Genomic DNA, 27,321 nt, shown 5'->3' on the forward strand with positions numbered 1-27,321 from the left:
ATTAGATTTTTTTCCAACATGTGTACAGGAGAGCGACAGTTACAAAAGAAACATGCCCCTTGAAATTGCATTATTATTTAAGTGATGTGAAGAAAGCATTCGTTCGCCCCTTGCACATGCACATCAAATCTGGCAGCTGGATCTTTTGTAAGGTGTTTTTTTCTGCAGTTCCTGGCTGCGTCTGAACGGGGCGGCCGTGATCCGGTCTGTACTGCGCGAGCTGCCGTAGAGTGTGAGTGTCACTCCCTCATCAGCGGCTCGCTGGAAATATGGCGTCAGTGCACACACGGGCGAGCCTCAACTCTGCAGACGGATAGAGATAGAAAGTGTGCACCGGGACTCGTATCACACCCCAGTCTTTGCAAAGTCGACCCCTGTTTTCCTGGACATGTTCTGATTCATGCACGGGTGAACGGAGAGCCATCCCGTCGACTCGGTCCCGGTTATGGAGCCTCCGGATGAGAACAGGTAAAGGAAGCGCATCAGAACCAGTCAGTTTGTATTAAAGTCTGTGTGTCTGTGTGCATATATGTGCGTGTGTGTGGTCGGGCAACTACACAGCCGGGATTCAGGACACGCTGCCAAATAGTGCACCCATTGAGACCGTATTGGGCGCGACTAGAGCGCATGCGCGCTTCAGCTTCAACCCGCTAGTGTTGGGAAGTCCGAGTCATTTCCGCGAATCGTTCGCTTCAACAGAATTTAGATTCCGCAGTCTTTTATGTCGTTGCATATTTCAAGGTTTAGAAATAGCCGTTTATTACGTGCATTTATTTAGTTTTATTAATAAGGGTATCTATTTATCTATAATTCAATGTCTGTTCAGTTTGTTTCAGCCATGATTTAGCTCATTACAAACACAAATTTAAACTGATAAACTTCTTAACATTTGAATAAAATGCTATTTATTGTAACTTTTTTTTTGCGCTGATAGATCTGGAAAATAATAATAGTTAACATATCTGCTATTAAACTTAGATTTATTTTGCCACATCCTTAGTTCATTCAAGTTGGATAAATAAAGACTATAGATAAAGGGTCTTTGGTTCAATGCATCTCATTATAAATCATCATCCTTGTTATTTCTTGATTCTTGATTGTCCGAGTAATTAGTTTACCCAAAAATTGTGTCATAATTTATTCATTAAAGTCGTTTGAAACCTGTATGAGTATTTCTTAAAAATAAAATATTTTGAAACTGTTAGTGGCACACATAGTATGAAAACTCTTTTTTGAAATGAACTCACTTAAAGAGTTATTTAGGAAAAGTTTTAGAATTTTGATCACGTTAATGTAAAAAAATCTTGTGTGATATAATTTTTTTTGTTTGTTTGCTGGTATTTTATATGGCGTTAAATAAATAGATAACATACTCTGGCCGATTCAGTCCAGTTCAACAGTTGTAAGCAGTTCAATCACTTCTTTGAAAAGAATCGACTCACTAGAATGATTCATTCACGAATCAGACATCGCCGCAACTAGCTTCCTGCCACAAAGTGATCCCGCTTTGCAGCGCAACACTAAGCAGAATTTCACATCAAAGTTGCAAACTTTTTGTACAAGAACTAAAAACAGCTTCATTAAATAAGCGTATGCACGATTATATCCGTTTCTGTGGGGAAAACTCAATGTTGATGGAATCGAGCCGACCTGTGGAAAAGGTAAAGAGATCGTGCCTCTATGTGCAAGATCATTGTACCCAGCTAGCGCGCGAGTTATGTGTGGTGTCCCTCTCTCTTTCACTTTCTGCAGTGTGCCTTTTAAAGTTTCGGGAATGAGTTCCATTTCAGTTGCATGGACAGATCACCGGTTATATCCGGTTTCGATCTCAGCGTTCGATTATACATTTTGAGATTGTCGGTTCAGTGTTCAAGTTTGTTTGCATCATTCCTCGATTGCAACTTGAGTTGCAGAGAACCCTAAAAAACAACACACACTAGGAGTAAAGTTGGACATTGATCCGATAGCCGGTATGAGACAAACAGCCGTGATTAAATATGAAGACTCCTATGATATGAGTCAGATTGACACACACTCCCTCAGTGAGTTGAGGAAATGTTTGATTTGCTATTCCCAGAATCACCCTGCTGCTCTCTTAGCAGGAATTCTTGGGTTTGACGTGCAACATCCAGTTTCTGAGTGTTGTAATCGGGCAATTTAGTTGTTTGTGTTGGTTTTTTATTCATTCACTGATGTTTTGATTTCTTTTGAGAATCTGATTAGCTTGTGCTGGGATTTTATTTTCATCCATATCTCTCGTGCCTTTTTTGCAGTGCATTATTTGCTGTCATTATGGTGTGTTCTCTTGCATTTGAGTCTTTCTGTTTAAGATCAGGTTCAGAAAGTGTTGTTTGCTCACTGCCATGTGCACAAGGTTTTAGCTGATAAGCTCAGTGGAATGTTTTGTTTTCTTAGTTTTATCTATTATGACCCCACGCAACGTCACCAAAAGAGTTTGCCCTGAATGCCTGGCAACAGCTTGTCAAGAATGCCTTGTTTTGTCTCTTTTTTTTTTTCTGCTATCCCCACCCTTCCTAGCAATTCCTCTTGATAAACAACTTCATTGGTAAGTGTTAAAGATAGAGATAACTTAGAATGCAATATCAGTGATTTGTTGTGCACTTTAATTTCTGTTTTATCATGCAGTTAATGTGAACTGGGCCACTATGAGGCGAACTATAAAATCAGCTTGCATAGCATTTGTTGGTTGAAAATTGCTTAGTGTGTCAAGAATGCATTTTTTGGCCTTGTGTGGTGACTTAAGGTCAAGTCGAACAGTACGTATGTTATTCAGTACTGTTATTGATTATTCTGCAGCTGTCAAGCAAGCAATTCTTCCGTATAGTTGTTTAACTTGCAGAACTGATGTTTTGAGGTTTTACGTCAGTGTGTAGCATGCTGTAAATCCCCATCCCTGTTCATTTATGACCACAAGCATGTCTCAATTCCAGGATGTGGTGCACTAAAAGAATGTTGACCTCGCGTCCTGGAGGCACCCATGGCTGGATCTCATTAATTTATTTCTTTGCACAGTCCATGGTGCAGTGCATGTCTTATCTGACTTTGAGAAGCATTGTTTCTCCCTTACAGCTTTCATTACCAAGTAGATTAATTGTTTAAAGTATGAAAAACAAATGTTTTGGTCTGATTAATTGTTTGTCATGAGTCAATAGTTTTATCAGGACAAACTTTGCAGGACATGGTTTATAAGATTGACCCAGGAAAAACGGAATCTTTTATGGAGTATTGTGTATGAAAAATATAAATAAGTTGAATTTTATAAAATTTCTGCATTTGTATTGTTTGTATTTATGGAATTCTGAATCTTCTCTGCCAAGCTTATCCGTTTGTGGAACTGATATGGTATTAAACGTAAATACAATAATTAAATATAATCAAGGCATGCTTTTTTACTAAACGTGCATCATTTTCATTAATATCTGCAAAAATAAATTAAAGCAATATTAAATAAACAGCAGTATACATTATCTACTCTTATGAAAGCATGCAAAATCACATGCAGTTATTCCAGTAAACATTTTTGCATGATGTAAACAAGTAGTTGTTTTGAACTGAATAATTTGAACAGCTGATTCAGGAAAATGAATTGAATAAAGATGTTGAAAAGAGATGATATTAAATATATAGATGATGATATTTAAAAAATTAATTTACTTTATACTTTTTTTGAAATAAATTGGACTTGTGACACAAGCAGTTCACACAAAATTGACCTACAAGCCAAATAAAAATGGTTAGATTTTTTTCGTCATGTCACTGCCAATATAATATTGATAATGTATTAAATATTGGATATTCCTGACAGCCCTAGTAGTTGACACAGCTGTGCTCTGAAGCCACACATGATGCTTTTGTGGTTTATATGCATGTCACTGATATTTCTTTCCTCTATGTGGTATTTTGGTTACAAGGTTAGTATTTTTGGTTTGCATGTTGGCCAAGCACCTGCATCTCTCTGCCCAGCAGAGCTTCAGCCCACAGTGTCCTCTTTTTGATTTGTCTTCAGGAAGGAAGGGCTGAGATGTAACACGGATCATCCCAAAGCAATCACTTGTCTAGCTGAACTCCCAAAACAGTCTTTAGTTTCTCATGTAATACCTTCCATTATGCTTTCAATTGTCCGAAGAGGGTGTGCCCTGGGGTGGAGGTTAGAATAGCGGCTTATGTTGAGACTTCAATGCAGAGGTATCGGCTAGACAAGGTTGGTGGATTTTCATTGGTTCCCCATACAACACTCATTCCATTTTTCTCTGCATGCTTATGTCTTAATGTCACCCACCCACATGCACACACAAACACTAAGTCATTCTGCCTTGCAGCTGCAAATGGTCATTATGTGGACACAGGAAATGATATTGTACAAGTCTGTGGCATAGTGATGGGAAATAGATCAGAGGAAGTAGATTGTTTTAAAATTAGAGGAAGTCTGCTTTAGCATTCCTGGAACTCACTTTTCTTAATGTGACTTTGTGCTATTATCCACTTCATTCATCCACGGCCAACAGCAACCACTCCATGCATAAGATGTATAGACTACAATTATAGCAATGAATCATAGATCTAATTTGTGCCTATAGAGATCTTATTTAAGAGGCCAACCTTTAACTTTACAAGCACCATTACGTTTAGTCAGTTTGTGTCATGCAATTATAGGAAATGTGTTTTCTTGCATAATGCAGATACATTCTTAGCATGGAAGTGCGTGTATGTTGTGATATGGAAGATGCAAATCAATAAGACCAAAACCTCGAAGTGCTGCACTTTTGCTGCTTTCACAATAAGGAAAATGTGCAAGAATGTAGAGTCTTTCTGGATCTTGATTGGTAATACAGTTTAGTAATGGCCTGAGTGCAATGCTTTTGACTGCAGTAGGACATAATTCTGACAGGCCATGGAAACCAGTTTACATTTGCACGTTTCTAGATACTTTTATCCAAAAAATCTTACTGAATTCAATTTACATTTATGAATATTCACACACTAACTATTTTGAAAGCTCTGTGTAAATTTGGAATAAAACGCCAGCACCAAACAGAATTGCAAATTGTTTTGATACATTGTTTTCTTCTCAAACAAACGGCTTGCAGTTTTATCTGGTGCTGCTTACGATGCAGAAGTTGCACATTTGACCATTTTAGTTTTCTTTGTAGGCTCCGATTCAGAACCACAAATGCAAAAATCCAAACCAGAATCATTTCCATTCCTTGAACCTTCACGTCTCTGAGGAAATGTTGAGTATCAATCGCATGACGACATGAGCTCAGAGAAAAACACTCAAGGGAACATCACAGGCCAGTGGAGTTGTTTACTAACAATGTCTCTGGATTGTGTTTCCAGGGCTTCTGGGGAAAGGTCATTTTGATGGAAGTTTGGTGCTTGGGCTGCAGCTAACAACTGTTTTGATAATCAATTAATCTGTTAGATTTAAAAAAAATATTAATTGCCATTATGATTTTTTAAAATGTAATTACATTTTGCAAATACACACTGCCATCTTCAGTCAGTGAGATTTAAATAATAATAATAATAATATGCTTTTATTCAGCAAGGACACATTAAATTGATCAAAAATAACAGTAAAGACATAATGTTACTAAAGATTAAAAAAAAAAACATCAATTCACCTGTGTCAGTGGTGACTGATGGTGCCCAATCAGGTCTTCATGTGACTTGCAGGGCTTCAATCAGTCAGCCTGTGGCTCAGCAGGGATGTTGTCCGCCTGTTAGAGAAGGAAGTGTGTGAATGTGTCTGTGTGTGTGTGCACATGTCAGCGGTAACAAAACATAGCTCGCAAGGGCTTATGTCAAAGTTACGTGATTCAAAGAGTGTGGCGTGGCTTACTATTTTGGTTTTGTCTGTGACATGATGTTCTTTTAGGTTTTGGCCACGACCGTGAACATCCTTTGAAAAAACGATTCCATTTATTTTCATTCTCTCCCTATATTCATCACAAGTCCATGTTTCTTCTTCTTCTTCTTTTAAAAAAAAAAAAAATCTACATTGGATTTTTATTTTTCCACTAAAGGGAAAAATTGCTAATACATTCCCTCCTTATCAGCTTGTCAACCACCTTATTTGCCAGGGTGAATCTTAAGAAAAGTCTCCCCCCCCCCCCCCCCAAAAAAAGGAAATGTTGTATGAATATTTTTTTTAAAACATAGTAATACAATACAATAAAAACAGTTGTGCTGCCTAAAGGTAGGGTGGGCAATTTCAGAGAGGCTAGCAATAGCAAGCTTTTCCACTTGCTTCGGTACGACTCGGCACGGCTCTGCATGGCTCGGCTTGCTTGCCTTTTTAACTGCAGTTAGTAATGCTTGAAAGTGGGAGGGGTTATAGACCAGTTGCGCTGCCTCTACTGCAGTGGTTCGGTGTCTCATGTCGCAAATCTGATGACGCTGGTATTGACTTGCAGTGTTAACATGTCACATTTTAGTATTGGTGTGGGTGGGTGCTTTTGGTATTGGAGGTGTTACTATTTAAGTGAGCTGTACCATGGAGTGGAAAAACACCAGAAAGTGAGCCGGTCCATTTTGTTCACTCTCCAAAGCCACGCCGCATCCAAAACACATGAACATGCACAGGCAGACCAGAGCAACATGAAAAGAGATGGCGTTGCTGGAGGGTTGAATGCAATGCTGTCCGATTACATCATGTCTCATTTACCGGTGAGAAAACCTTACCACAATGTGCACAATATTACAATGATAACACCTTCCATTCACGCTTGGTCTGCAATGGTGTAACGGAATGCACTGATGATGTATCATACCTGCATCAAAAGGGTGCTCGGAAATATGCAAATACATATGTTGACAGACAGGAACAACAGCCAGTCGTAGCCCTCAGGCCGATATATAAATACATATGAATACATGTAGACCACTTAATTTAGTGATTGCTTTAAGAATTTGAAGACCCTTTCAACCAGCTTAACAGAAAATCACCTACCCAGCCTTTAATATTTTTGTGGAAACACTGATACATTTTTTTCAGCTTTCCTTTATCAAAAGTTTAAAATAATAAAGTGTATTTTAAACTTAGAATTTGTGTTTGATCAATTTAAAGCATAGTTACTCAATTGATTTGGGGGGGGGGGGGGGTGTTTACCATTGCAAACTGAACTGCAAAGCCCTTATAAAGAGTTGTACACTGTTTTGCCTTTGATCATGTTCAATTAGTGGGAAACTTTATGGGGCTCAGGACCATTTTTTTGAGTGCCCTCCACCACGTCTAGCGAGCATGTTATAATGTAGAGGATCTTAGTGGGCCCTGTTCTGTCCTTATTATAATTTTTGAATAAATACTTAAAAATGTCTCTTTAGCATACTGAGTATTGTCATAATTTTTAAAAACATTTAGAATTTCAGCAGTATCATTCATTCCTAATCCTATCACTGGCTGCGACCAGCCATTAGATGCTGAGACCATTTGGTCCACGTGTCGCTCACACACAATGAAGCGCTGCAGGCTACAACAATGACTCCAGTGGCGGATGGGGTCAGAGTTCACTGGCCTCTCTTGACTGCAGCGAAGCAGATGTGGTCAGCTCTGTTTATGGCCCTCGTGAAAGGCTGTAACATTCCTCTGCTGTATAGTTTGTTCAAGATATCCTTGGACGAGCTATTCAGTAGACTTGAGCTGCATATGCAGCCATAAATCAACAACTTGTTCCTTTTGTGCATTATGGGGTTGCATGGCGCTGCCGTGGTGTTCCTGCAGGTTGGATGCCTTTCAGTGGGATGATGGTACAGAGGTGGAATTCTTTAGACCTTTCTGCTCTAGTGCTCAAGCAGCGTTCAATGGAGATACGTCATAGCAACCAAACAAACAGCCAAAGCCAGGCTGATTTCATTATTTCCTGTGTCATTCCTGAAGGGTTTGGTCACTGTTAGACTCTGCCCAGGGCTGCACCTTCAAACACAAACACTCTGTCACTCTCCCAGCAGTACATATTTAGAAGTTATGGAATCCTTCTTATTGCTTGTGTGGTCAAGTGTTTAGAATTCATGTCATTGCTGTGCTCATTATTGAAAAAAGACAGATCAGTTTGCATGCAACGTGTGTATGTGTTTAAGTGTAGGGCTGCACGATTGATCAAAGTAGCTGAAAGCGTGATATGGCTTAGCGCGATTATCAGATCGCAAAATCTGCAGTTTAATTAAATAAATGTACTTGCTGCATTGCAATTTGGTGTTTTAAACACTATCCGCTCATTATCTGGAGATGTTTTTTTTTTATTGTGTTTCAAAACGGCTTGGCTTGCAGAAAATGCTGCTCCTCATGAAGTCATCTCTGCATGCACTGTGAGTTTGGGTTGTTTATAATGTGCATTCGGGAATGCAAAATGTGCCAACTATCTTCTCAAACTTATAAGAAGCGCTATTAAAGTTTATAAATATTTGTATTGTATTTATACAGTTTTACTTTCAAATAGATTCAATTATGATGATTATTTTATTATTTTTCTTAATTGTCTTGTATTTTAGTTTTATGTTTAATATTACTATTATTAATAAATATTATATAATAATTATACTGAAATATAATCATCACAAAGTTTGGGCATATTGTGCAGCCCTAAAAACAAGCACAACAAACCTGGAGCGTTAAAAACCATGCAATTGAAATTTTTATCAGAAAAGTCACAAGTACATTTTTTTCTGCAACTTGTGCAACCATAGTAGATGGTGCCAAAATGTTGCTTTTTTTTTTAAAGTGATGCGAGTCAGCTACATGTAAATGATGGGTCTTGGGGTGGTATCCATATGTTCAGTGGCGGCAGCGGTGGGGTGCAGTGCAGGGGGTCAGACGGGCTGTGTCTGATGTTCTGGCACGAGGACCACAAACTGCAGCAGGTGTCTGGGGGGGACTTTTGGGCTGGCTGGTGACTCCCTAGGGGATTGTGGGTGAATTTATGTATGTGAGGGGCAGATGGATGATTCTGGCTTTACTTTTAGTGGTCTTTTTGAGTGGAAACACAGATTAACTCGACCAAAGTCTGACCCCACAGTGATCCCTTTCTCCATTGCTTGACAGTGGCCCTGTATCAGTATCATTTTCCTCCCACACACACAGACATGCACGTGTCCAAATACACCTACATACACAGTTTGTCTCTGCAGGATGGCTAGTTTTGCACTAGTTAGCAAATCAGTCCTTTTTTTGTTTCATTGTATAAGGGACGAATGAACTCTTCTGATTTATAATCATCTTAAAAACTGTAAGACCCTCAGTGTTTTTCTTGACCTTGCTGTGCATTTATTTTCTTAGGTTCTGCTTTATAATCTTATTTGAAAGTGAAAGTGAAGTGATGTGTAGCCAAGGATGGTGTTCATCCTTAAAGTTTGTGCTCTGCATTTAACCTGTCGTGGTACTGAAGGTGGAAGAAATAGCTCGAACTCTAACCTGTGACTTTTGGGCTGCAGGTCTGACTCTCTAACCATTAGGCCACTACAGTCCCATATTTTAGATTTGTTGTGATTTCTGTTCAGGCTCAAGGACTCGTCCAAAGATGTGCCCCAGCAGAACACTGAGGTGGATGAGTCTTGGGACGAGCCCAGCCAGGAAGAGGAGACTCTCTACAGCACCTCCCCTCCCCGCACTCCTCGGCAGATGAAACGGATGTCCAACAAACACCAGAGAAACAGCCAGGGGTCAAAGGGCAAAGGTGAGAGCCCTTAACTTTAACTGAAACATATGGTGGGCTCCCATATGTAAGATCATGTTGAATGAAAATAAAGAAAACTGTAGTACCTCTAGCACTGATATTTAATTATTAAGGGGAAAAACAATTATTAAAATTAAAGAGTAATAACTAGGACTGCCACTATGTGGCACAAAATTGTGTTTTTTAGAAATATTTTTGTTTGTGAAATTGAGCAGAACCAGACAATATTTACAGTGTTGTGTCTTAAATGCAATAAAAAAAAAAAGAAAAAAAAAAAAAGAACCTTTTTACTTAGTTAAAAGTAGTTTAAAAAAGTGTTGTATAAAATCAGTTTCACATTTGCAGTTCTTCTGCTTGTGTGATATTGCTAATTCATGTCATGTGATGTAATGTAAGAGAAAACCCCATCCAGGGGCATCTTTTGCCCTCATATCTTGAATTTTAGGGGCATATACTTGCATTCAATTAGGTTACATCACATAGTCAGTCATAGCCCAGCATATTTGTCAGCAACTGCATGTAATGTAAGATGACGAACAGGTCTGGGCCAGGTACATTAAATGTGTTGTTATTTTTAACACATTATTTTTTGTAATGTTCTATTATATTGCTTGTATTTAATGCAAGTAGTACAGTAAGGAAAAAAACAGACTATGTATAGAAGTATATTTAGATGCATCACAGGATATTATATTTTTTTACCTCATTGGAATAAATGATTTAGGTCATCTACCTTTATCTCTTTCATCAACAGAGAAGCCAGGTTCCTCCAGCCCGTTGTCTCAAGCCAGATCAGCCGAGCCTTCTGAAGAGCACAGCTACAAGCAGGAAAAGAAGCAGCGCTTCAACCAGCGCTCCAACCAGCGGGACAGCAAGAAGACATTCCAGGGCTCCTTCATGCTGGATCCGTTGTCCAAGACCAGTGCCATCGGCTCCAGAAACATGGATCCCCGCAAGCCCTACCTGAGCCTGGGCATGTTGCCTGTTCGCACCCACCGGCAGACCTCGCGCACAGACTGTCCGGCAGACCGCCTCAAATTCTTTGAGACTCTGCGGCTGCTCCTTAAGCTCACCTCCATGTCATCCAAGAAGAAGGAGAAGGAACAGCGAGGCCTGGAGAACATGGCCTTTATGGGCCAGAACAATGAGGTCATCTGGTTGGAGTTGCAGGCTTGGCACGCCCGCCGTAGCATCGCGGAGCAGGACCTGTACCTGTACACTGCCCGCCAAGCCATACCTGACATCATCAGTGAGGTTTTGCACTTCAAAGTGGACTATAGCAGCCTAGCCGGGCTTGAGAGCAATGCCTCAGTTGAGGAGAGCAACTCCTGCCATGATGAAACCAACTGCAGGAATGATTCATTTAGCTTTAGCACCTGCTCCACGTCCTGGGGAGAGATCGATGCTGCTGCTCCTTTTTCTTCGGCGCTGGAGTGCCGGGAGCACCTGCAAAGGCAGCGGGTAGCTTTCGATCAGGTCAAGTGGGTCATGTCGCTGTTAGAGTCGGTGGAAGCTCTGTACCCATCTCTGCAGACCTTGCAGAAGGACTATGAAAAGTATGCAGCTCGAGACTTCCAGGGCAGGGTGCAGGCGCTCTGCTTATGGCTCAACATCACTCAGGACCTGAACCAGAAGCTGCGTGTGATGGGCACCGTGCTGGGCCTCAGGGACCTCTCCCGCATCGGCTGGCCCATCTTTGAGATCCCCTCGCCTCGCTGCTCCCATGACAATGATGACAATGAGGTGGACGAGGATGAGACAGAGCCTACTGCTGACATTGATGGGGAGGAAAGGACCTTAAATGAGACGACCAGCGAAGGGGAGCAGTCACCTTGCCCCACGCCAAAGTTTTCACGTCTCCTGTCAGAGGAGGAGTTCCTCCCGATGGACAACGAGACCTGCTACTTTCCCACTGCCATATACAGGCCGTTTGTGGATAAGGCACTTAAACAGATGGGACTGCGTAAACTGATCCTCAGACTGCACAAGCTGATGGACCGTTCACTGCAGAGGTCCAGAACTGCTCTGTTGAGTCACGTGCCGGCTCAAGAGGTGAGAGAGCCGCTGTGGAGCTTCTGAATGCTGGCAGGAGATTAGTTTTGTTGTCAACGTGTGGAGTATCGGAGAAAATGGGAAAACATTCATTTTGGCTTCATGGCAACCTGGAAAGAATGAGAAGCTTACATCATTACCTCACCTTCATTTTGTTCCTTCTGTTGAGCACAAAAGGGGAACTGTGCTGGTTGCTCTTCCATGCAGTTGCTATGAATAGAATCTAAATCTTAAAGCTCCAAGAGTTAAATATGCAAATGTTTCTATTTATGTCTAGTGAGCTGTTTATCTCTGCAAATGGGTCACTGAGTCGGTGAATATGAGAACTAGATCAGTTAGATCATCAATCATTCCACCAGTTTCCTGTACTGCATCAGCAGATTTGTAAAAAAAAACAAAAACAGAAATTTTGTGCACAAATTAATCTACATCACTACGAGCTGAGTGACATAAAGTTGCGATGTGACATATCTTTTTTTTTTTGTCTTTATAGTGACACATCCGAGTGAAACAAAAAACAGAGTAAATGGAGACTTCATTCAATTAATCAGTTGTTGATTGGATTAAAGCAAATCTATATGTGAGCTTGCGGTCGTTGTGAGTAATGGTTTGGGTTTATGCAGACTAAATGTTTTAAGTCCAGCATGCATCACCAGAGAAAAGTCTGTCCTTTTATCAGAAGATTGAAATTGATTAAAAACATTTAAATTAAATGTTTCGAGGTCAAAAAATTAAACGTATGCGTGGATGAATCATTTACAAAAAGACCAAAAACACATTTAGAAAGTAGGGTAAATGTAGGGTATGTATGTTAGGTGTGTTTATATAGCACAGGGGCCATGTAGACCACTTTCATGGTGCTATATTTGATTTTGGAGCTTGACAGTACCATTACGGTATTCATTTAGCTAGAGCATATTAAAAGTCGTGGCCAGGAAATGCTTCAGAAGGTAATCTGTGTTCTGCCAAAAGAAAGTCGTATAATTTTGGAACAAAATGAGGGTGAAAAAAGAGATTTATCAAGGGATTGGTGTCTGTGTTTTACATTCTTACCAGTGTCTCTGCAATATTTTGTGTTCAGTGTCTTCTGTTTCATGTTCCTAACCAGAATCAAATACTGAATTCCAACGTCCGTGTTCTCATTGCTCTGTTCCTGTTAGCTGTCAGCGGTCCCGGGTTATTCTTTGCAGCACTGTGACTACCTTCCAGAGCTCTCTCGTCATGTGTCTGGTCAGGTGGAGGAAGAGGCGGAGTCGGGACGAGTATCGTGGAAGGAGCTAGTGGACATGGACCTGCCCTCATTCCGGCCAGCCTTCTTGGTGCTTTGCCGTGTGCTGCTAAATGTTACTCACGAGTGCCTCAAACTGCGCCTTGAGCAAAGGCCTGCAGGGGAACCGTCCCTGCTCAGCATCAAGCAGGTCATTACTTACCTAAACCTACATGTTGAATATACACTGCTGTTCACACGTTTGGGATTTAAATTAATCAAGAGTGACATTAAAGACATCTGTAATGTTACAGGTGATTTCTGTTTCAAATAAATTGAGTTCTTTAAAACTTTCTATTCTTCAAACAAATCTTAAATTCTTTAAAGAATGGAATGCAATCCTATATATATATATATATATATATATATATATATAATCACAAAATCAGCATGTTAGAATAATTTCTGAAGGATCATGTGATTCTGAAAACTGGAATAATGGCTGCTGAAAATTCAGCTTTGCCATCACAGGAATAAATTACCGTATAGTAATAAAAAGAAATTTAAAATAGAAAGGATTTATTTTAAATTGCAATAATATTTCACAATATTACTCCATTTATCTGTATTTTTTTCTATATTCTATATGTAAGATCCTATATTTAAAATTTCATTTTTATATTTATGCATTGCTTTGTTGATTTCTTAGTTTAGAGAATAACTGGTAGTGTTTATATGCATTTTATTTGATTGGTTATTATGACTTAAGGCTGTTTTGAAATGTGATGCCTTATGGGGACATTGTGTTTGACTGTCTTCAAGACTGATTTGTGTGTCTTATGTGTGTGTTGTAGTTGGTGCGTGAGTGTAAAGAGGTTCTTAAAGGAGGGCTCCTGATGAAACAGTACTACCAGTTCATGTTGCAAGGCGTCGTCACTGACCCCCAGGGTCTGCAGACTAATGCCAACATTGATGAGTTTGAGGAGGATCTGCACAAGATGTTAGAGGTGCGATTAGGACTGACTGGTGTTGTATTTCTATTAATGGTAAAATTATTTCGTTGTGACTCAGTGGGAGTGGTTTTCAGTGATGGCTGCTAATCGGTAGCAGGGATGTTTGCCCAGCTCTGTGCTTGTATTGTTTTATTTTATTTCTGTATTTTTTTCCGCAGGTGTACTTTGACTACATGCGCAGCTGGATCCAGATGTTGCAGCAGTTGCCTCAAGCCTCCCACAGCCTGAAGAACCTGCTAGAGGAGGAATGGAATTTCACCAAAGTCATCACTCCATACATCCGGGGTGGAGAGGCCCAGTCTGGGAAACTCTTTTGGTTAGTCTTATACTCTGCACACTAGCTGTACATACTGAATGCTTTCTATGTACCATAGAAAAGCATTCTATGGTATTATATTTTCATTGATCCTTGGGCTGGAATCCAGATCAACATCCATAATAAAGTAAAGTGCACAAAAAGCATCACTTCTTGTTCGTCTTTTCCAGTGATATTGCTGGCATGCTGCTAAAATCCACTGGAGACTTTCTGGACGCTGGCCTTCAGAAGAGTGGCAATGAGTTCTGGGAGTGTGCGGATGACAGCACTGCCTCGGATGAAATCAGGTGCGTCTGAGACTACATGAAATGAGTAATAAAAACGACTAGACTTATCAAAGCCTGCTGAACAGTCAACTCTTATTCATTCTAACAAAAATGCTTTCTCATCTAAATTCTGTAGAACATTTTGGGTTATAGGAAGAATAGAATAGTGAATGCGTTTGGAATCCAATTCTGTTTGGTGCTGTAAGTGTCAGACACAAATGTAGGTGTAATATCTGTCTGAAAATGGTAGTTTTATTCAGCAAGGACACATTTAATAGATCAAAAGTGACATTAAAGACATTTATAATGTTCCAAAAGATCTGTTTAAAATAAATGCTTTTTAAAAAACTTTTTATTCATCAAATAATCCTAAAGACGTATCACAAATTCCAAGATTTTAAGCAAAATAACTGATTTCAACATTGATAATAACAATAAATTGTTTCTTGAGCACCAACTTGCATATTAGAGTGATTTCTGAAAGATTGTGACATGGCTGCTAAAAAATTCACAGGAATAAATAGCATTTTAAAATGTACAGTATTCATTGTTATTTTACATTGTATTAATTTTCCCACAATTTTACTATTCTATTTTTAAGCAAAAGAGACATCTTATAAAAAGCTTACTGACCCCAGACTTTGTTATACTTTATTTAAAAGCATTTATCTCTATTTTTCTCTCCCTGCAGACGTTCAGTGATTGAGACAAGTCGCTCACTCAAAGAGCTCTTCCATGAAGCCAGGGAGAGAGCATCTAAAGCATTGGGCTTTGCCAAGATGCTGCGCAAGGTGAGTTTACTTGGCACTGTTTGCACTGTGGTGTGTCACTGTGATGGACAGTTTTAACATTCTTCTGTCTTCTACTCAGGATCTTGAGATTGCTGCAGAATTCAGGTCAACCACTGGAGTTCCCTCTCTCCTTCAAGCACTGAAGGCCAAAAATTATGTCAAAGTAATAAGACATTCTTCTATATTAATGATAATCTGCTATATAACAGATGGTATACATGTACTTAATAACTGTCATTGTGTGTCCCTTTTCTAGGTCCAAATCCCAGGACTGGAGGAGCTCCAGGTGTTCGTCCCTTGTGATCTGATGGAGCAGCGGTTGGTCATCTTGCAGCTGTTAAATGCAGCAGCTGGAAAGGACTGCTCGAAAGAACCAGACGAAATCCCAGAAGATGAGGCGTATCTGCTAATGAGCAAGCATGGAGTCGGAGACTTGACCACCGGTGGTGCGTGGACTGAGTGGGACGGCACAGTGCTCAAACTAGTGCCTCAGGTGGAGACTGTGGACACATTACGGTCCATGAAGGTATGAAGTTACGCATATGATGATTTGAGTTGAACCGTTCAGTGCTGTCAGTGTCAACTATCTACTGATGTTTTCACCAAAAAAGTGGGTATACACTACAAGTTAAAAGAGTAATTAAGATTAAGATGTCTTGTATTCTGATCAAGGCTGTATTTATTTGATTGAAAAAAACAGCAAAACAGTAATATTGTGAAATAATACTACAATTGAAAATGTTTATTATTTTTTATATATATATATAAAAATACAGGTTATACACTAACTTCCAAAAGCTTGGAATAAGATTAAAAAAGAAAAGAAAATTATACTTTTATTTAGAAAGGACGCATAAACTTAATAAAAAATGACCGTGAAGACTGAAATATAAAGCAGCAAAAACTGTTTACATCAATGATAATAATAACCATTATTAGTAATTGAGCACCAGTAATGATTGAAAATAATTAACCAAGTCAGCATTTTAGACAGATTTCTAAAGGTTCACGTGACACTGAAGACTGGGTTAATGACTGCTGAAAATTCAGCTTTGCCATTATAGTAATTAATGTTGCTAACGAAGCTTTGTATTTCATATAAATGGCCTATATTAATCTATTTAGTCTTTTGAAGAACAAAAAATGTGTTTTGCAATTTTCAGGTCTAGAATAAATCCATGTCTTTGGAAAAAATGTCAAATAAATGTTCTATATAATCATTACAGCTTCTAATATGTCATATATGATTCCTAGGTGGAAAATCTGTTGCTGGTTGTAATGCAGTCAGCCCATCTGGTGACACAACGCAAAGCTTTCCAGCAGTCCATGGAAGAACTTCTCACCCTCAGCCGAGAGCAGACATCCAGCCAGCCGCTTATCGTCTCTGCCCTGGAACAGCTCAAGGTGATGCAGACCAAACCCAGAAAAACCAAATATATTTTATGCTCGCAATTTCTGTTCTCTGACATATAAACTGATGTGTACTTTCTGACTGTCACAGTTTTTGGAGACCCACTTTCATATCATATCAAGCAGGGGTTTCAATCTGTGTCACTTAATACTGATCTAGTAAACAAATGAAGTAATGGAGTACATGCGCTTTCATACACATACACTTGGAAAACCCAGGCTTGAGGAGCGTAGAGACTTTTGGTTTTGCTCCATAGACATATGGAGTAGTTACATTACATGATGATATGAAAACCCATAACAGTGCATCAGCAAATAGGATGTTTGCAAAGCAATTTTGGTTTGTGTTGCTCTTTTAAAGAACATTTTCTGTGCTTTCAGAATGAGGCGCTCCAGCTGTGCATCAAAATCAACACCGCGATCGACCGTGTGGATTATATGTTCACGTCAGAGTTTGAGGCTGAGGTGGAGGAGACGGAGAAAGCCACACTGCAGCAGTATTACAGAGAGGCCATGATCCAGGGCTACAACTTTGCTTTTGAGGTCCGAAACTATTGGGGTTCTGTGTATATGATTGCTGCACAGCACATTAAAGTCTGCTTAAAATGAGGAATTAGCAACAATCCAACTGATCCAATCAATTCCCTGTGGACAAATCAAGTTCCATTGTATATTCGTTGGCCATTTCATTGTATACTTCACCATAGGGAAGAAAAGATGATCGCAATTTCTGTTTTTGCTCTCCTGCAGTACCATAAAGAGGTTGTGCGGCTGATGTCTGGAGAGTTCAGGCGGCGGATAGGGGAGCGCTACATCGCTTTTGCCCGCAAGTGGATGAACTTTGTCCTCACAAAGTGTGAAAGTGGAAGAGGCACTCGTCCAAGGTAAGCAGGCTCTGTTATAATAACAAATAGGGTCTTATGCAGTGTACTTCCTACAAAGACAGCTGCCTTCTAAGGCATCTTAACTTCAAAACATTAAAAGTCAATGATTTGGAATGTGCCACTCATACTCGTACTTCTGGCATAAAACTAGTGTTATTACCTCTCGGTTAATTAAAACAGAGTTTGTTGATACAGAACAGTTTTCTAATAAGCATAGAAAATATAGTACATAAGTTTTTGCATTTTCTGTAAAGGATACATGCACTCACAAGCTCACTAGGTTTTGGAGCAGAACCAGTGCTTCATCCCACAGAGATTCTAATGTTCAAAGAAAATGTTTCCAGCTTCTCTATCAATAAATGCTATTTGAGGTTACATTTTTATTTGATCTCTAGGTGGGCAACGCAAGGCTTTGATTTTCTTCAAGCAATTGAGGCTGCGTTTATATCAGCCTTGCCAGAAGATGACTTTTTGGTGAGATTTCCCATACACTGTTGTTTTAATATACATTTTGGATTGCAATTGAGTTTATAGTTGTTAATCTTGTGTCCTGCAGAGTCTGCAAGCGCTGATGAATGAATGTATTGGGCATGTTATCGGCAAACCGCACAGTCCAGTCAGTAGTATCTATTTTGGTAAGTGTTCTTTTCCTCTGTGGTGTTTTAAGATAATTTTAAACATTAATTTTAAACATAAAAAAAAAAAAAAAGAATTTTTATTTATTCACACACAAAAAAAATTAAGGCAATTTGTAACCGTTTAGCAGTAAATCGATAATGGCATCTAGTGTTGTCAAAAGACCCGGTTCTTCAGTACCAAGTCGGTACTAAAAAAATTAAAATGTCATGGTAACAGGTTTCTTTAAGTACCGGTGGTACGGAGTACCCACTCAACCCGGTTCTTGACACATACAAGCGCTATGATTTCCGCGAAGCAGGAAGCATTTTACAGTTTCATTTGAGTAAAACCAGTGTCAAAATAAAAGAAAATTTTTACATAAAGACATTGTGCTAGAAATATTACTATTATTTAGTAGAATGTATGTGATACTGCTACTACTGTTGAAAAAATTAATAAACTTTATTTTTTAAATAAATAAATCCCACAATATTTCTTCCATGTTTAAATTTTAATAGCAAATCCCCTTTATTTAACAAAAAATGAAATGTGTTTAAATTTCGTAGATTATAAGACAAATTAAATTTGGCTGAAATTTGTTTACTGTTTTTCATAATTATATTACTTGTAGAAAAACTTTAAACACAATTGTAAATAAGTTCAAAGAAGGGCATTGGTTTAATTTTTTTGTTATAAAAGGTGTTTTTATTTAATTAGAATATTTTTGTGTTTTGCTTTGGTACCGAGAACCGTGGATTTTCAATGGTATCTGTACCGAATACTGACATTTTGGTACTGTGACAACACTAATGGCATCTGATCTTCCATCAGCCCCACGAAACAGCCCTCGACCTGTCAAAGTCCCCCGTTGCCACAGCGACCCTGCAAACCCATGCCTCTTCATCCCTCCATCTCATGCTGAGGCCTTCAGGTAGGTCATGTCCTGGGTCTTCACCAGTAGCACATCTAGTGGCATTGATAATGCTTGTGTATATGTACTTCCTATGCATGCCCTTGTGTTCTGTTTAAACTGGAGGAGGGTTTAATTAAATGAGTCACGCTGCTTTTAATGCTGTAGTTTATATTAATGCTTTAACCACTATCTGTGCTGCATCATGGAGCTTCATATGGGTGCGTGTTGTGTTTTGTGTTTTAATGCTGACATATGAACGTGTGTAAAGCTCTGCCTTATTTAATATTAAACGCATTCACACATGCACACATCATCCAAAGCAGAATGCTGAGGCCATCAGTCTGTTTTTCCACCACAGCTCTCGGAGTCTCCCGTGTGATCTGCGTACCCAGTTGTGTCCCTCAGGTCCCCGCCCCACCCCTCCATTACCCCCAGGGGAGCACGGCCACGCCACCAAACCCTCCGGCGGTGTGCCCAATGACACCAGGTAGTCAGGATTGCCCATTTTCAACCCCAGATGGAGCTCTGCAACATTTTCAACATCCTAAGCATTGCGTCCTTGTTATAACAGCATCTCTCGTGGATTTTGGGGTTCATGAGTGAATAGGCAAAAATCTGAGAAAATTTCTTATGAATGTTTTATGTCAACAACAGGATTATGGGTACCGGAAAAAAAGTGGAACAGGTTGCTCTTTCTGTAAAATGTTCTGTTTTCTCACCCAAGTCCACGAGAATAGCATGCATTTTCTGAGTAATGCTGTTTTTACACAGGATGTTGTGAAATGAAAGGGGTAATATTATCAGGAATCAAATTTCCTTGAACTTCTGAGAGGCATTGTAAAAAACATGCTGTCACAACCTTTATAACAACAGCTCAGTACAAAAATACATACTTTTGAAACCAAACTGCAAAAATAACTCCGTTTTTGGATTTCTGAAATCAGAAAGCCAAAATGTTAAAATGATTCATTTTAAGTGGTTCATTTTAAGTGTTAACAATATCCATTGGATAATTGGAATAATTAGTGGTGCATATCATAGATTATTACAAAAAAAACAAAAAAATAGAGGAACTGACAATAAGAGTAACGCTTGTTTTGCGAATGTGGGAATATTCACTTAACCTTGTGCAGTTATGTACCAGGGTAATTATAATAAAAAATTGTGTTAGTTAAAATACCAAGCATTGACAAAATTTATCATTTTAATTTAGGTTAACTTGAATAATCAATACAAATTATTTTTTTTATATAAAAAAAATACTATACAGACATCGAAAAACTACTAAAAATAGCAAACACTACAAAATGACTAAAACTTGAACTAAAATTAAAATGAAAACAAAAAATATTAAATATTAAATCAAAACTATAATAATATATACGGATACTATAGGATATAATAGGATCCCAGTATTAAAAATAAAGTTTACTTTAGTATTAGTTACTTTAGACTTATTTGTAATTATTTCACAATGTAAAGAATGCTTTACATCATTACTGGATTAAGGGGCACAATCAAAATTAGACACAATGAAACCGTAGGTAATGTAAAAATTATTAAAGACTGAATTATTACCGTATTTTTCGGACTATAAGTCGCACCTGAGTATACGTCGCATCAGTCCAAAAATACGTCATGATGAGGGAAAAAACATATTTACATATTTATAACATTATAGTCGCCCTGGACTATAAATTGCATTTATTTAGAACCAAGAACCAAGAGAAAACATTACTGTCTACAGCCACGAGAGGGCGCTCTGTTTTTCAGTGGTAGACTACAGGAGCACTGAGCAGCATAGAGCGCCCTCTCGCGGCTGTAGACGGTAATGTTTTCTATTGTTTCATGTCTCTTAGTTAATTTTTCTTGGTTCATGTCAAATTAATTTTATAAATAAGTCGCACCTGACTATAAGTCGCAGGACCAGCCAAACTATGAAAAAAAGTGTGACTTATAGTCCGGTAAATACGGTATATAAAAAACAGAAGTGAACATAAAAAAAGATAAGTAAAATAATAATGAAAAAGATGATATGAGCTCTTTAATTGTAACACATTTGTTCTGTACATGAAAGTGATGTAGTGCTCCTACTCCCTGCCAGCTAGTTTGAATATATATTATCAGCCCACATTAATTGTCTTGGTTCCACGTTTCTGTGCACTTCAATACTGTATGAGCCCTTAGCAGATGATTTGCTGAATGATAAATGTGTTTGGGGAACCGTGATCTTTGCAACTTTCACAGTGTCCAGTGCTTCTATATTAATAGCCTTTGTTGAGGCATGCATTAGCATGCATCACTAGCTTAAACACCCTGTCCCGCTGCCACCTGGGAAATCCCTGAATCAAAATTACACATTGATCCATCTCCATAAAGATCACGAAATGCTGTTTAAGGATCACCTTACCTCTACCTCTGCCAGCAGTTGTTGAAAATGCATGATCCTAATCAGTACTCAGATATATTTGAAACGTTTTGTCCAACTCTCAAAACATACACTCAAAACTATATATGCTGTCAAGCAACATTGGTAGCTTGAAGAGTAGTTGGCATAACCTTTTCATGTTTAAATCTGAAGCAGAGGTTGTTGTATAAGGTTTGAAAGAGCTTAATGCTTCTATTGCTTATTAAACAGAGCTGGCTTTCCCTTCTGCGTTATGTGGTGTGATAAGACTAAAGCATGCTTGTCATATCTAACGCTTCATTTTACTCATTGCATGCGATGTGTCTCAACCCGTTTCTGTCTGAAGGAAGATGGTGACCTTATATAACTTTAGACTCTTTTCTGCCGCACAGGGTGTCTAGTGTACATGAGAACGACCGTCTGTCATCTGTGGCGGCGGAGCTACAGTTTAAATCCCTCAGTCGCCACTCCAGCCCGACAGAAGACAGAGAAGGTACTGTTGCATTGTTTGTCTTTGTGTAAGAAATCTCATTTTTCTTCAACATATTCTCTTGAGTTTTCTCTTGTATTTCCAGAGCCCTCGTATCCTAAAGCAGACCCCAGCATTACCGCCCGCCGCAGCTGGGAGCTCCGCAACTTCATCAGCCAGTTGAAAGGTACACCAAAGAAAATAAATTAGGATGATGAGTTCAAGTCAAGTTTTATTGTCATTCCGCTACATGTGTGGACAAAATGTTGTGCCTCACAGGACCACGGTGCTACATAAATACAGACATACAACAATGAAATAAAACAGTATAAATCTATACACAACTGACAGATTTTGACTATAAATATGCTATATATAAATGTTTACCTATACATAAACTAAAAAATACAGACTATACGAATGCTTCCCATAATACTGTACATGTGCAAAGAGAAACATCGTAAGTCAAGCATGCCATGCAAGATGACGGATGAAAGTACAGCTGTGCAAAATAGACAAAAATACGCATCTATATTTTTCACAGCTTCTGGCAAAGTTCTATATACAGTATTTGATCTTTATTTATGTGCTGTATTTGCTCTGAAATGGCTTAAAATGGTGATTCAACCCATGGAAGTTCAACCAGCTGTCATTATAGATTTATAATGTTTAGTGCAAGGATAAATACTGTAAATCTGTCATTAATACTACAGTACTGATATAATAATCTAAATGCACCAATACAACAAAATAGTAAAAAAGAACTATACTTTTATAGTAAAATATTTGCCTACAGTACACCTCAGGGGTCAGTAAGATTTTTGGGGTAGATACGTATTTTTATTAATTTTATTTAGCAAGGATGCATTAAATTGATCAAATGTGACAGTAAAGAATGTTACATTGTTACATAGATCACGTTTTACACAAAGCAGCACAACTATTTTCATTATTGATGATAATAATAATAATAATAAATGTTTCTTGAGCATCAAATCAACATATTAGAATGATTTCTGAAATGTAATTTGACATTAAAGACTAGAGTAATGGCTGATTAAAAATTCAGCTTTGCCATCACGGGAAGAAATGACATTTTGAAATCTATTAAAATATAATGTATATCAACCCCTGTTCTGATTGTCCTCCAGACACTGCAGCGCGTCAGAGCCCTATGGAGGCTGTCCGGCGCTCTATACGCATCTTTGATGACAAGCACTATGTGCTCATGAGACGGCGAAACATCATCGGACAGGTGTGCAACACGCCCAAGTCCTATGACAACGTCATGCATGTGGGTCTGCGCAAGGTCACATTCAAATGGCAGAGAGGCAACAAGATAGGTCAGTGGTCAAAGGTATGCTTACATTACATAGCAGAGGTTTTTCTTGTTCCATTTAAATGTTTTATTTCGTTGACAGGCGAAGGGCAGTATGGAAAGGTTTACACATGCATCAATGTAGACACTGGTGAACTGATGGCCATGAAGGAGGTATGTGCCCGAGTCTGTTATTAATTATTTTTTTAATATTGATTTTTTTAATATTAATATATTATTTCATTTATACATGTATAACTATGTTAACTTGATTAACTGTAACTGAATTTGCTTCCAGATTCGCTTTCAGCCCAATGATCACAAAACCATAAAGGAAACGGCCGATGAGCTGAAGATCTTTGAAGGAATCAAACATCCCAATCTTGTCCGCTACTTTGGTGTGGAGTTGCACAGGGTAAAAAAAGTGTTTTTGTTCCGTCAAGGTCTGCTGAAGTTTTCTGTCCTTTTATTCTTCATTGTTTCTGATTGGCTCTTGCAGGAAGAGATGTATATCTTTATGGAGTACTGTGATGAAGGGACCCTGGAGGAAGTGTCTAGACTGGGTCTGCAGGAACACGTCATCCGCCTCTACAGCAAGCAGATCACGACGGCGATCAATGTGCTCCATGAACACGGCATTGTCCACCGTGACATTAAAGGTGTTCATTTCTAGCTGGACTTGCACCAAGATTTCCTTTCCTCATTTCCCTGTTTTTCGTCATCAAAATTAAAAATGCCATTCTGGGATACAGTTAATGCAATGTCTAGCTAATTATTATTTTGTTGCATCACTATTTATTGTTGTTCTTTTATTTCCCAGGAGCCAATATCTTTCTCACGTCGTCTGGCTTGATAAAGCTAGGGGACTTCGGCTGCTCGGTGAAGCTGAAGAACAATGCTCAGACGATGCCTGGAGAGGTGAACAGCACACTGGGAACAGCAGGTGAGAGACTTAATGTTGAAGTTCCCAAGTTTAGACACCAGAGGGCATGTCAAACCGTTTGAATGGTATGGTGATGTGTCCTAAAGTGACAAATTGCATACCGAAATACTGTCTTTACTGTAGATCTCAAAAAACTCTTGATGCACGCTGGAGGTCTAGACCTTTATTTTAAGCACTTTTTTTTTACGTTTTCTTATCACCAGTGCTGTCAAAAATGAATCGCTGTAAAAATACATTTATATTTACATTTATTCATATGGCAGACACTTTTATCCAAAGTGACTTTTAAGGAATACGGCAAATGTAGGATGGCAATAAAGTGCCAGTTACACATCGTTCAAAATAGTAAAAGCTAGGACAGGAAGCGAATAAAGGGATACTGAGAGCAATAATGCATTTTTTTTGTTAATCACCAATATTGATAAATATCAAAAATGTTTAAAAAAAGGGTAGCTTTAGTTTAAAATATAACCTTTTATATTTTCAAATATATAATAACATTTCAATGTTAAATATAGCTTCTAGCATCAGTGTTACTATTAACTGAATCTAATAAAAATATTTGGTAACACTTTAGAATAATGGTCCATTAGTTAATTTATTAATAAACATGAACAAACAATGAACAATAAAACTATTACTGTACTTATTAATCTTTGTTAACGTTAGTTAATGAAAATCCAGTTATTCATTGTTAGTTCATACTAATTCACAGTGCATTAACTAAAGTTAACAAGCACAACTTTTGATTTGAATAATGCATAAATGCTGTAGAAGGATTGTTCTTGCTTAGATTGTTAAAGTAGTTAAATAACATTAACTAGTGGACCATTATTCTAAAGTGTTACCAAATATGTTTTAAGTGAAATTGAGCTCAAATATTAATATTAGATGAAAAACCCAAAGGCAAACAACAACTAGAAATACCTTGGCAACTAACAGAAATAAAAGATTAAGTACTATAATTACTAAAACTACAACTGAAATAAAGATGAATAAATACGAAAAAAATACAAAAGTACATAAATTGACTACAGCTTAAACTGTAAAATAAAAGCTAATAAAAAAAAGTTAAATGCCATAATGTCTGGTGTTTATAGCATTGTGATGATTATCACTAAAAGCATTGTTTTCTTTCTCATTTCTAGCATACATGGCTCCTGAGGTCATCACTAGAGCAAAGGGTGAAGGTCATGGTCGTGCTGCTGATATCTGGAGCCTTGGTTGTGTTCTCATAGAAATGGTCACTGGAAAGGTAAAACCTGGTCTTATGTGCCTGAGTTTGGTCTAATTCCTTAATTACCCATGTGCAAGCTATTCACAAACTGGTTTGAAAATAGCGTACTGTAGTGAAAACATATCCGCACTGCGTTCATTCAACACCACATCAAAAGGAATTTTCTGGGCTTGTCTACACATGACTAAACAACCAAAATGGTTCGGCTGGGTAGGGTTTCCTGATGCGTAAATAATCAAATTTCCAACAATTACAACAAAACGATTTGGATATTCACCAGTTTTAAAGTTTATTTGTCTTGTAGTACCATTTTTATTTTTAAAAATATCAACAAACCTCATGCCACTGCAAAAAACTTGTGTTCCATACTGTTTGCTTATTTCAGAGACCTTGGCACGAATATGAGCATAACTTCCAGATCATGTATAAAGTGGGAATGGGCCACAAGCCACCCATTCCTGAAAAGCTGAGCACAGAGGGGAAGGACTTCCTGGATCACTGCCTGGAGAGTGAACCGAAGCGGCGCTGGACCGCCAGCGCTCTGTTGGACCACCCCTTTGTCAAAGTATGAACTCCCTCTCACACATACAGCTAGTTATTTCCTTCAGCTAATTCATAGGGGTCACACATACGATGGAGATGAGGACAAATTTCCAATCTGTTACCCAAATTGGATCCAACCAGCAATTGTAGTACATCCACCAACATGTTACACACATGAAAACACATCCTTACACAAATCAATTCTCACTTTGAGCTCTACAGCAATGACTTCTTTTAGTGATGCTCTAAAATTTGCCAAATAGAAATATTTGAATATCGGAAGGCCTAAATCATTAATAAACTTTTTGGACAGTACGGCTGGGTTTACAATATTGATTTTACATTTTTAACAGAAATTAATTTTAATAATCTCTCAGTTGAAACTTAAAAATATTATTTGTAATGCGCCTACCATCCAATAATCTCAGTAAGCTTTGTGCTCGGATACTTTGAAGTAGAAACTGTTATATAACTAAAGATTAAAAAGCTGATATAAAAACTTTCTTTAATTATAATTTTACATGCGAGTTGATTATTGTTAGTGATGCACCGTAATAATCTCAAATTATTAAATAAACTTAAATTTAGTTTTTTGGGATAAATGAAAACTTTAATTTCGGTATAGGTAACAAATATCACATGCTGTCACCTGATTGGCTGATGGAAATGGCACTAACACGTCAATCTCATGTCTTTTCAATTGCAGGTCTGCACAGATGAAGAGTGACGTGGAAAGACGTGTATTCTCTTAATGTTTACATAAATGCTAGCACTACTTCACACGGCATGAGGGATGACGAAGGAAAAAGAGACACGCTCGGCTTGACACGAGCCCCTTGCGACGTTAAAAGCGGGGAAAGTCTTATATGTACAGTAACATGAGCAAATGGGATGGAAATGTTCGGACAAGTGTGTTATGTACATACTGTAAGAATAGGGTTAGGGTTTTTCTGTGTATAAAGTATATTGTAAAGCTGAAGTTTAATAGCCACTCTGTTGGTGATCGAGTCACAGGGAATACGTTAGGAGACAATACATTAATTCAAGGGATGTTCTCTGCACAAAGCTTCAGAGAATGGGAGATGGAGGGAGTTTGACATTGACTGACTGTATGTACAATTTCAATGAGGGTTCACTGAAGAAAGCATACAAACCTGGGGTTGAAAGTCTCAGAGAAGGTTTTAATTTTATTTTTATTTTTGTCAAAATGGTATTTTGTTTGCCTTGCTGCAGAGCCCACTG

At 38.3% G+C, this 27,321-nt stretch overlaps 1 protein-coding gene across 3 annotated transcripts; it reads left to right on the forward strand.

The window, feature by feature from the left end:
* LOC113112502 (mitogen-activated protein kinase kinase kinase 4-like) lies at nt 1–27,195 on the forward strand. Of its 3 annotated transcripts, none has more exons than XM_026278141.1 (27): nt 1–468; nt 9,517–9,692; nt 10,447–11,744; nt 12,905–13,162; nt 13,806–13,958; nt 14,123–14,280; nt 14,451–14,567; nt 15,238–15,337; nt 15,417–15,500; nt 15,594–15,863; nt 16,592–16,741; nt 17,129–17,290; nt 17,498–17,631; nt 18,027–18,105; nt 18,188–18,266; nt 19,081–19,180; nt 19,521–19,649; nt 21,962–22,062; nt 22,145–22,225; nt 23,190–23,381; nt 23,460–23,530; nt 23,655–23,771; nt 23,856–24,015; nt 24,177–24,299; nt 25,448–25,554; nt 25,922–26,101; nt 26,786–27,195. In XM_026278141.1, the coding sequence occupies exons 1-27, from the start codon at nt 446–448 to the stop codon at nt 26,804–26,806; spliced, it is 4,623 nt and encodes a 1,540-aa protein (XP_026133926.1). In that variant the 5' UTR covers nt 1–445; the 3' UTR covers nt 26,807–27,195. The 3 variants fall into 3 exon arrangements, with proteins under 3 accessions (XP_026133926.1, XP_026133927.1, XP_026133928.1); XM_026278143.1 differs by lacking the exon at nt 1–468 and adding an exon at nt 1,485–1,661; XM_026278142.1 differs by lacking the exon at nt 19,521–19,649 and having other exon boundaries at nt 2–468.
* The last annotated feature ends 126 nt before the right edge of the window (nt 27,196–27,321 follow it).

This window comes from Carassius auratus, chromosome 13 (genome assembly GCF_003368295.1).
Source record: "Carassius auratus strain Wakin chromosome 13, ASM336829v1, whole genome shotgun sequence".
NCBI classification, from domain to species: domain Eukaryota; kingdom Metazoa; phylum Chordata; class Actinopteri; order Cypriniformes; family Cyprinidae; genus Carassius; species Carassius auratus.